At 34.9% G+C, this 11,579-nt stretch overlaps 2 protein-coding genes across 2 annotated transcripts; one reads left to right on the top strand and one right to left on the bottom strand.

The window, feature by feature from the left end:
• Nucleotides 1–315: 315 nt before the first annotated feature.
• Nucleotides 316–5,223, bottom strand: LOC132640207 (DNA replication complex GINS protein PSF2). The gene is made up of 8 exons (XM_060356698.1): nucleotides 5,050–5,223; nucleotides 4,015–4,089; nucleotides 3,803–3,917; nucleotides 2,285–2,381; nucleotides 2,184–2,214; nucleotides 2,005–2,100; nucleotides 841–993; nucleotides 316–601 (listed from the first exon to the last, which is right to left on the bottom strand). The coding sequence occupies exons 1-8, from the start codon at nucleotides 5,092–5,094 to the stop codon at nucleotides 581–583; spliced, it is 633 nt and encodes a 210-aa protein (XP_060212681.1). The 5' UTR covers nucleotides 5,095–5,223; the 3' UTR covers nucleotides 316–580.
• Nucleotides 5,224–8,869: 3,646 nt separating this feature from the next.
• On the top strand, nucleotides 8,870–9,905 carry LOC132642134 (uncharacterized). The gene is made up of 2 exons (XM_060359399.1): nucleotides 8,870–9,123; nucleotides 9,338–9,905. The coding sequence occupies exons 1-2, from the start codon at nucleotides 8,870–8,872 to the stop codon at nucleotides 9,903–9,905; spliced, it is 822 nt and encodes a 273-aa protein (XP_060215382.1).
• The last annotated feature ends 1,674 nt before the right edge of the window (nucleotides 9,906–11,579 follow it).

Genomic DNA, 11,579 nt, shown 5'->3' on the forward strand with positions numbered 1-11,579 from the left:
AAGCCAAAGCTTTGCTATTGTTTAGTAGATTCACGGACGTGTTTTTTCCCTATTTGCATCCAACCAACAGAAAGGTTTTAAATCCATAATCATTTAACAGATGGGATTCAAAAATAACTGCAGAAGGCAACATACAGCTACTCAATTGTGTAGGGATCTAGTGCTCAATTGGTTGGCTACCTGAACTTTCACCTTGTTGGTGAGAATTCGAATCCCCACGCCGTAATTCCCTTCCCCATTTCCCCTTCCCCTACCCCCTATGTAATTGGGAAAAAAAAAACAGCAAGTTAATTATGCTAAGAAACCAGTCAGAAGTTACAATTATGCATCACAGATCCCTGTGCACCCTTCTGATAATTGAATATCAAGACACAGAATCAGAATTAAATTTTTAAATTTTACAGAAGGGAGATTTTTCAGTCATTCATCGCTGATCAAAAGGAGGATAAAAAGAACCAGTTACAAGTATGATACAAATACAAGACGGACTTGCATGATAATAGTACTTCCCTTGTTAGCAGGACGCTCAATTCATGTCTCTTTGGAGGGGTCAAGATGCGGCAATGAAGACAGAATAGTTTCATCGACCTTTCAGTACACGCTGGATGTCAAAAAAGGAAATATCGTTAAAACTGAATGCGTAGTAAAGGATATGTTGTTACTAGCAAAATGATAAAACTCAATCACTGAGTATTACAAGTGTGAACGGCCTCATAAGGGAGAACATAGTTAAGTGGTATCAGTTATCCAACAATTCTCAATCATGATGAAAAGTACACAGACGAATATATGCGTACACATGCTTATTAGAGAAAGGTAGAAAAAGTCTTGAGAACTTACTTTATCCCTCGGATCCACTGCTTGACGCTGTCTGTTTGGAACACTACCAGATTCTGGTATTGCTTCTGAAGTATTTAACTTATGAAATGTCAGCAAAGCTTTGGTAACAAATGGACGTACTATATTTGCCTCCATTGCTGAGAGATTTTTAAGCTGTGAAGTTTCATGTTAATATATTAGATTTTACAAAGGGTCACAAGTTCTTCCTCAAGATAGAAAAAAGCAATTCCACTAAAGAAAATCCCGCAAACACACCCCCGGCCCAAAGAAATTACTGTATGTCTGTCCCTCTCCACTCAATCACCAAATGTTGTCTCAAATGAAAAGGTTCACTTCGTTATCTTATGAAAGCTAGGACAAACAATACAGGTGTTTCTTTGCTCTAATCATGGAGTTTGGTAGATCAACTTTAAAATCAATAGTCAGGCTTCTATTTCCTTTGGCCATTCTCGTTTTGGCCCAAGGTTATCACAGGACAAGAACTGAGCTTTTTTTGTTCTTTTTTTAAAACACGGTGTGCGAGCCAGCTTGCACGCACCTCAACTAATTCCACCGGATACCTGCTTCTACCATCAATAGGTACCGGGTAATTATGTCCACCAAGGCTTAGACAAATGGGAAGAAATCACCTAACGTTTTTGTTTCTGCCGGAATTTGAACCTGAGACCTCATGGTGCTCCTCCCACTTCATTGACCACTAAGCCAACCCTTGGGTGCAAGAACTGAGCATTTTCTGAGAGGAAATATTTGTTCCTTTCCTCTAAATGCTACATAGCCCTAGATATGCAGGGGATAACAATTTTATAATACATAAACCAGGCTTAGTTCCTTCTTTGTACAATGTACTACATGTATTAGATCAAACAGAATTGATTTTCTCAATAAGTACACCCCATCATCCACTGAATTTGGAGCATCAGCTGAATTATTGAGTAAATCCTTTAGAATGGATGGCAATTGTGCGTCCATATTTAAAAAGATGCGAACTAATGTAACTAAATCAGTATAACACCTCCCTTTCTTCTTTAACACACCCCCACAGACTCCCCTTATCAATGTTACTTTGGTTTTCATTTTTATAACATGACTAAGATATTGATAATTAAAATGACACATGCATCCGAATGGGGAAAAAACATTTTTAAAAGAGGTGAATAAGTATACCCTCAACGCATATGTGACCTCCTTAGAAATTATCTCCAAACCAGTTCCAATTTTGTGAAACCGCACATCCTTAATATCTTCAATAAGAGACCTCACCTATTGAACATGTTTAATTCAGAGTTCTGGCTGAATTACTAGACATTTAGAGCCAATAGAATTGAGTAAATAACTGAGCTCACCATATAGATGTCAGGAATATCTTCGCGGGCACTAAATCATTGAATATTGTCATCAGTAGGCCAACATGATAAAAGTTGATAAAAAGTAAGAAACTACTTACTGATCAAAAAGAAGCCTCGAGATTTCAACATAATGAAATGGTAATAGTTGGAACTTTTCAGTGTCTCTTTCAGCTTCCAGAACTTGGGTTAACTTTTCTAGTCGACAAAGCAGAGATTAGTAAGAAAACCAACAAGTACAATCTGCATGTATATATGACAGAGCAGCAAATATGAAATTTCTATTGGTATTGAGATGATTTGCAGAGGGCAACCTTATTGTTTCTAGGCATTCTATTTCATAATAACTGTGAGTACTCAATTTGGCCCAGAAACTTTTCAATTGTTGCTTAATTCTAATGTTAATGCTGCTTTTTTAAAACTGGTCTCCCAGTAACAGTCAATTTTGAGGATAAGTAGCGATTTTCTATATAAAGAGCAGATTTTTGCAAAGACATACTCGAGTATGGACAAATAGACACTACTATATAAAGGAGTTCTGTTAAATCTTCAAAATCCACCTTCCATTTCTATGGGTTGTGGCTTATGACGTGAAAAAAGAAAGAGAACTAAGATGAATTGCAGAGCATGAAGATGAGATTGGACAGAATAAACATGAGAACAATGAAGTCAATAAGCAATTACGATACAAGGTGGATGTATATGTCTTATTCTCCAATACTAATGGCCACTTTTTTAATCAAGCACCAACTAAATTCAAGCAATTTCTTGCTTATGTCCATGCTTGTGCTCAAAGTCCAGTATTAATAGGAACACTTCATATAACTGTTCTGGAGTTTTCAGATATAGGAGTAGTTTTCAGTTGAATATTCCAGCAAATTGCAGAAATAACAAGCAAAGGTGAAATAGACCAAAATATCACTTTTCTAACATCAGATATTGTAAGGACTAGGGGGTAACAGAGTTCCAGAGAGCTTATTCTTATATTTCGGAAAGAACTAAAGAATCGCCTCTGATTAATCAAAAGTTGCTTAGCTAGAGGTTTCGAGAAGTTATTCTTGGTTGAAGAGTGGCATCCTCAAACAATAGCAATAGTTGAAGAGTGGCATCCTCAAACAATAGCAATACTACAATCTCCTTTACAAACTGATAATACAAAAAAAAAAAAAAATCAAACCACAAAAAGGTATGTATTAGACTTGAGAATTGCTGATGCTGGACAAGTACATGTTCTGCTTCAAATAAAGAGCTAATTTCTGGAAATGTAAGCAAACTGGAATCAGCCCAATGTCGAACTAAGAGCAAATATACAACAACTAGTAATATCCCTCACTAGTTAGGGTCGGTTATGTGAATCCTCTTTATCATTCCGCTCTATTTTGGCCCCCATCTATTCCAATACTGAACTTTGTCTTAGGGGTTCTCTAGATTTCACACTTATCCTTATACAGACATACAAATCGAGCTAGCAACAACTCTGAGAAATTTCAGCACCTAATTCTAAATTAGTAAAATAGAACCCTTAACAGTTTCTCCACAGCAAACAAATCCGAATCAAAACTTAAATATACTATTATTTGGGAGCATAGATTAGCAAAGCTACACAACAGAAAGCTTACCAACGGACATCCATTCAGGAGGTCTGATAGTGCATTTCCCTCTTTTCTTCAAAGCCACTGCTAACCAGAGAGGCACCTGTGCAGCTATTTGTGGACGGAAAGGTCCAAAATCTCCCTGCCAATTAGTATATTTAAACCCAAAATTCAAAATCAGCACAAATACCAGAGAGAATATATGAATGAATTTAGTCACTAACGGAGTAGAATAATACAGATATAAGATTGAGAGGTTCCATTCTCATGTTTGGCACGATTTCAACCATTTCATCTTCCGCTAGAAACTCCAACTGCATAATTGAAAAACAATAAGTTAAATATCACCGATCCGAGATCATTTAAGAACGTGAAACAACACAACGGGTGTGTTCAGGATAGAGGATTTCCTATTTTCCCATGTTTAGTTGGTCCAAAATTTTGGAAAACATTTTCTCTATGAAAAACAAGTTCATTAAAAATGAGGAAAATGACTTTTCTAATGGAAATAAGGAAAACAAGTTTCATAAATGTCATATCACAATAATTGTCTCGTCCCCACCCTCTAGCACACCCTACCTCCACCCCCCCCCCCGCCCTAATATCCCGCATCCACACCACCCCCACATTCCTGCCCTCCACCCCACCATTATAGTCTTTGCCTAGATTATATAAAATGTTTTTAGGATAATATGTTCTGCTTACTTACCAAACACCAGAAAAACAAGCAAAGAAAAAAAGAACCCATTTTTTTTTTGTTTCCCATCCGCTGTCCGGTACCCGCATTATGGCCCAACTAATCCGAATTCCCGCCGCTTAAGGCACATTTAAGGAGAAAGCGCTTCCTAACAGAATTTTTTTCATACCCAAAACTCGAACCCGAGAACTCTAGTTAACCGTGGAAGTACCCTATACATGATCCATCCCACCACAACCCTTGTTCAAAAAAAAAAAAATCCAAGAATACATTTTCCGTGGAAACCAAACACACCCAAAATCAAATGAAAATTTCCAAGTTAATTTGCACTTGAAAGAAAGGTAGATCCAGAAATTCAAACCAAAGTGTGTGTGTGTGTGTGTGTGTGTGTATGTATATATACACACAATATACAAAATTCAAGTAAGAAAAATACACCCACTGCTTATATGTTGAATCTAGGCATATGAACATCACTTAAAAACATAAAAATCGAAATGACAAATTCAAGAACTCGAAAGTGAAATTTATTTTTCACAGTGGGTAAATTTAAAAGAAGATTAAGAAGTAAACAAACCTCAGCTGCTGAAAATGCGATAGCATTATCAGATTGGCTCGTCATTGTTGTTACTTTTTGTAAAATTTTGGGGTTTTGAATAGTGAAGTTGAAATTTTGATAAGACCTAGTTTATTAATGGCGGGAAATGTGATAATGGTGATAAAGTAAAGGGTAAAGTGTCAAAAATACACCTAAACTATTTCAAAAGGTCTAAATACACCCTTTCATTCGCCTATTTTGCTAAAAATACTTCTACCATCACCTTTCTGACTCACTTTTATCCTTAAAACTAATAGGCTTCTTATTTATATTGTATCAGGTCGGTTGTTCGGGGAACAACTTACAATTTTTAACATGTCATGATATATTTATATCAAGAACGTGTACCAAGTTATTTTTTACTTTAAAATAAACTAGTAAATTGGTCCGCGCTTCGCGCGGTTATAAAAGACTCGTACCTAAGTTATAGAATATTTTTTTTCTTATTGAACATTTAAATAATCAAAATGTGAATCTTTGCAACAACTAAAGTATCTTAAAATTAACTTAAAACAAATAATTCAAAATTTCAAGTTTATAATTTCAAATCAGAAAAATTTCATAAAACTTATATTTGAAAAACAGAGCAAATCAAATCATAACATAATCTTATAAAAACACACTATTTTTTTTTTCTTTTACATCATAAAACAAAAATCCTAAAAGAAAATTCAAAAATATTTTCCTCTAGTTTCATCATTCAAATATATTAAACTTCACGAAATATTTTATTTTAGGCTAAATTACTTCTTATATATATGTAGGAAATATATTGTGGTACATATATAATTTTATTGTTTAATACATATATATTCGATATATGCCGTAAATTAGAATATAATTATCTTCAAAAGATTTTCTTAATGTAAGAATAAAAGGGCAAAATAAAAAGCAACCAAATAAGGAAAGTAATATGGAGTAGTACTTGATAAATTCTCCAAATTGAGGGAATGCACAAAGGGCACAAGTTTTGGCTACAAATGGACGTAAATGATGCAAATTGATCCGTAAAATCCTCATTTTATTCCAAATGTTATGCAAAATCCCTACAATTCTTCCTCTTTTCTCTTGTATTTTTACCATCCCAATACTTCCATAATCATTTTATGAATTCATCAAGAGAGTAGTTAGTACAATGTAAAGGAGTCCAATAAAAAGAAGGACAATAGCACTACTTATTAGATCCTTCTTTAGCTTTATTGCACATTCTTTAGTACAAGAACATAAAATAAAAAAACGTCCATGAAATCTTACACACTCTCTTTCGTTGTCCTATCAAACTCATCACCAACTTTCTTTCTAAACCTTGAACAATTAATGTTGACGTAACGAAGATGGGCTTACGGGAAACAGCGGCGAATTCGTTGCATGAGATTCTTTTCTTTTCTTCTTGCTAATCCTTTGAAGGGAAGAGTGAAGACCACAAAAGAAAGAGGTGAGCCAAAAATCTTATATTTACAACAAAGCTGATTTTGAAGTGGAAGAGGATGTGTGCTTGACCCAAATGCTACTGAAATAATATTTATAGGTCTAACGCTAGCTGTAATTATATTTACGTTATCAATGATCAATGTAATGGGACTTAATGAGTGTAGAGGAACGTGGGCCTAAAAAGAAGAAGAAATAGATTCATCAGGAATGGAGGAAAGTTTTGATAAAGAAGGAACGTGGGTGTAAATGACTACATAGAACGTGGGTGTAAATTACCACATAAATGATAACATTAAGTAATGATGTTAAATAAGGTGTATTTGTTTATTTGCTTGCAGATCTTCTAAACCTTTAAATAAGGGGGAAAAATCAAACTGTAACAAAGGTTTGAAAAAAAAAACTGAAGACAAAGAAGGCAAAAGGTTTCTTAAAAATTAAATAGAAGTAATAATGAAGAAAGAGAAAAATTAAGTGCTCCTAGTATTCTGAAGATTATTGTAACATAAAATAAGGAAATAATTCAAAAAATTGAGAAAATAGATAAATAGGAATGGAGGCCATAGAGAGGTGCCACATCACCTCATCTATGCCTAGCTTTATATTATATATAGATTTAAACTATTCAAAATGTATGAAACTGATTTTGACATTCTACTTAGTGGTAAAAAGTTAAAAATTACTAGGTTGTGAGAATTCGAAAAAATATTATATTAACTTGGAACATTTCTTAAAACACTACATAAGTATTTATGGATGGTGGAGATGCATGCAAGATGTTCTAACACCGCCGTCACAAACAAACTCAAATAAAAACATAAAAAAAATTATATTGTATGTTATGAAATATAGTAAATATAGAGTATGGATGTCCACTACACAAATATAATGCCTCTTCCATTATCTTCCACCATTTTAATGGATCTTCCACCATCTTAATGGTTCTTCCATTATCTTCCACCATCTTAATGGTTCTTCCATTTTCTCATATATTGAATGCATATGTAGCACTATAAATAGAGGCATAAGTTTTCATATGGGATGTACTTGAACACATCTTTGGATGAATAAGAAATCTCTCCTCTCTTGTCCCTCTATTTCTATTGTTTTCATCCTTTACTATTGTTACTCTTTTAGCTTAATTTACAACACGTTATCAGCACGAAGTTCTCTAATTCTATTTGCATCGTTAGTTCGAGTTCGGCTTTCTTTCAGGTGAAGTCTTATTTATCTGTTAAGATTCGATAAATACTTAGTGGCGGATTTATTTGTTTTAAACATACTTACATTTGGTTTGTGGCTTGTGATCTTTCTGTGACACATACACTGAGATTAATATTAAGCTAAAAAGGATAACACGCTGAATCTTGAAACTTCAAAAGAGATATTTTTTACCACCATGTTATGTTAATTGTGCAAGAATCTCTCACCTTTATTTCCTATACAGAGAGGTTATGCTATAAATTTTGCATTTAATTGATTAAAAGATGACAATACTATTCGTTTGTTAAGAAATCTACAAATGTGCTTTAGAAGGAAAGCCAAAAGGCAAGATTAAGAACTATAAAAGTTAACTAGAGTTTGATCACTGTCTTAATCACCAGGATACATACCTACACAAAAAATTGGCAAGATGCAATCACTCATACCAAGATACTAGGATCAAAGCAATTTCAAAACTTTGCTTCTCTTTGATGTTTTTATCATATGTTCTTACTAGACCATTGGAGAAGAAAAAAAATGAAACAGGAAAATATTGAAGGGGACATGATCTTTAAGTATGAGGATATGGACAAATTAACAGTGACGAGAACATTTAAAAACAACAGCCGTACTCGATGATATAGATAAACCACGCCAAGAAGAAATGTTAAAGTAGACAAAAACTAATAGAGAATGCAGAATGGACAACATATCATAGCACGGGCTGGTCAGCACTTCACCATGTCAATTTTAAAACTGATAATTGCAACATCACTATAAGATGACATCAGGGGACATAACTAGCTTTACATATATCACATGACAAATAATGAGCAGTAAGAAGTCATTTCGATATACAAAAAAAAAAATCGAATGAAAGGATTAGCCCGTCTAAACTTAGCCCACCTAATTTATTTAGATAGGACAGAAGATGTTTGTGCATCGAGAATATCTAAGCTTCAATGTTTTTCAGCAGACATTGCAAAATGATTATGAGGATTAAAACACACATGATATATTAACCGTACGAGTAATTTTTACTTTTGGTTGTGCATACTGCTTGTGGAAGAAAAAGGGTTATTGGTTCGTGGAAATAAAAATACTATTTTGAGATTATGTTATATTTATTATTTCTAACTCAAATATTTTTATGATAGTTTTGATCATCATGTCGAATTTGTCAAAGCTTGAGTTTGTGGCACTTGATATCTCGGGAAAGAATTACCTATCATGGGTACTTGATGCTGAAATTCACCTAGACGCCAAAGGTCTTGGTGCCACTATTACTCAGGATAATACAACATCAAGTCAGGACAAAGCGAAGGCAATGATTTTCCTTCGTCATCATCTGGATGAAGGATTAAAGGTTGAATACCTGACAGTGAAAGATCCACTTGAATTGTGGACTGGTTTGAAGGAAAGGTATGACCACATTAAGGTAACGGTATTGCCCAGGGCTCGTTATGAGTGGATTCACTTACGGTTACAAGATTTTAAAACTGTATGTGATTATAACTCTGTTGTCTATAGAATTACTTCCCAACTGAAATTATGTGGGGATAATATAACTGACGAGGATATGTTGGAAAAGACTCTTACGACTTTTCATGCCTCCAATTTGGTATTACAACAACAGTACCGTAAAAGGGGTTTTAAAAAGCATGCTTGTGGCTGAGCAGCACAATACCCTTTTATTGAAAAATCATGAAGCCCGTCCCACTGGAACTGCTCCATTCCCGGAAGCGAATGTGGTAGCAACACATGGCCCAACTGAAAGAAGACAAAATAATCGAGGCCATAATAATGAGCGTGGGCGTGGCAGGGGCAAGGGACGATATAATAATCGTCGTGGTGGTGGTCACCATAAAAGGGAGAACAATATGGGTTATCAAGGCAATCCTTCAAGGAACAACTGTCATCGTTGTGGTTTGAAAGGTCACTGGAAAAATGAATGCCGGGCGCCTGAACATTTTGTCAGGCTTTATCAAAATTCCTTCAAAAGAAAGGCAAATAGAGGTGGTGCCTCTTCTGCTAATGCCCGGGTGGAGTCACACATGACTTTTAAAAATAACGATGAGGCAGGGCCTTCACGAAAATATGATGATAATGTTGAAGCTAATTTGGCTTTGAAAGATGATGATTTTGATGGGCTTGATGATATTACTCATTTGGAAGTTGAAGACTTCTTTGGAGATCGAAATTGAGATTTGATCGTTTCACTGGGGAATGTGTTATGTTATTATTTTTATTTATGTGTTTTAAGTTGTCTTTATGTTGTTTTATTTTCGAGAAGTACTTAAATTCTCTATGTTGTTTTATCTTCTGGATTAGTAATTAAGTTTTATATTGTTAGTTTCCGTATTTCTTACGATGTATTTTTGTTTTTATGAAGATAAATAAAATTCCCCAGTCTTTAATTGGATCCAAGATGAGTAATAGAGATATGTGCCTTTTGGATAGTGCTACAACTCACACTATATTAAGAGAAAAGAAATATTTCTCTCATTTGGTTATGAAAAGGGCTTGTGTTAATACAATATCTGGTAGTACAAAATTAATTGAGGGCTCTGGAAAAGCGACCTTATTACTACCTGGAGGAACAATATTGGCCATTAGTGATGCACTATATTGCAGCAAGTCTCGAAGAAACTTATTAAGTTTCAAGGTTATTCGTCAAAATGGTTATCACATTGAGACTGCCAATGAAGGAAAAGTTGAGTGCCTTTATATTATTACAATGAAAGCTGGGGAAAAGTTTGTGCATGAAAAATTACCCGCACTTTCTTCCGGGTTGTACCATACAAGTATTGGTGCGGTTGAAACACATGTTGTAGTAAATAAAAGGTTTAATGATTCTAATGATTTTATCATTTGGCATGACCGGTTGGGCCATCCCGGTTCTAGTATGATGCGCAAAATAATTAAGAATTCACATGGGCATACTTTGAAGAACCAAAAGATTCTTCAATTTAAGGAATTCTCTTGTGCTGCTTGTTCTCAAGGAAAATTGATTATTAAACCATCAGCAACTAAGGTTGGGATTGAATCCCCCGCATTTCTGGAACGTATACAAGGTGATATATGTGGGCCAATTCACCCTTCATGTGGACCATTTAAATATTATATGGTCTTGATTGATGCATCTACAAGATGGTCACATGTGTGCTTATTATCAACTCGCAATATGGCTTTTGCGAGATTGTTGGCTCAAATAATAAGGTTAAGAGCACAATTTCCAGATAATGCGATAAAGAAAATTCGTCTTGATAATGCTGGTGAGTTTACATCTCAGGCCTTTAATGATTATTGTACGGTCACGGGAATAACAGTTGAACATTCGGTTGCTCATGTTCATACTCAAAATGGTCTGGCAGAATCAATGATTAAACGCCTACAATTGATAGATAGACCATTGCTAATGAGGACAAAACTTCCTGTTTCGGTATGGGGACATGCTATTTTGCATGCAGCAGCACTTGTGCGTATAAGGACAACCAGTTATCATGAATTCTCCCCATTACAATTGGCTTTTGGTCAAGAGCCAAATATTTCCCATCTTCGAATTTTTGGATGTGCGGTATATGTTCCAATTGCTCCACCACAACGCACAAAGATGGGTCCCCAAAGAAGGTTGGGGATATATATTGGGTATGAATCTCCTTCAATTTTAAAATATTTAGAACCGATGACTGGAGATTTATTTACAGCAAGATTTGCCGATTGTCATTTTGATGAATCAGTATACCCAACATTAGGGGGAGAACATAAGCAGTTGGAAAAGGAGATAGATTGGAATGCATTATCACTATCTCATTTAGATCCTCGAACAAATCAATGTGAGCAAGAGGTTCAAAAGATGATTTATTTGCAAAATGTCG

The sequence above is a fragment of the Lycium barbarum genome, chromosome 5, assembly GCF_019175385.1.
Source record: "Lycium barbarum isolate Lr01 chromosome 5, ASM1917538v2, whole genome shotgun sequence".
NCBI classification, from domain to species: domain Eukaryota; kingdom Viridiplantae; phylum Streptophyta; class Magnoliopsida; order Solanales; family Solanaceae; genus Lycium; species Lycium barbarum.

Bases quoted from the DNA above. Each gene is read 5' to 3' on its own strand.
- LOC132640207 (XM_060356698.1), bottom strand. From the start codon at position 5,094: ATGACGAGCCAATCTGATAATGCTATCGCATTTTCAGCAGCTGAG. The intron at 3,918-4,014 runs GTATTATTCTAC...ACTAATTGGCAG, and splicing joins AACCTCTCAATCTTATATCT to GGAGATTTTGGACCTTTCCG. The intron at 994-2,004 runs GTATACTTATTC...GAAACTTCACAG, and splicing joins AGGTCACATATGCGTTGAGG to CTTAAAAATCTCTCAGCAAT.
- LOC132642134 (XM_060359399.1), top strand. From the start codon at position 8,870: ATGTCGAATTTGTCAAAGCTTGAGTTTGTGGCACTTGATATCTCGGGA. The intron at 9,124-9,337 runs GTATGACCACAT...TTACAACAACAG, and splicing joins TGGACTGGTTTGAAGGAAAG to TACCGTAAAAGGGGTTTTAA.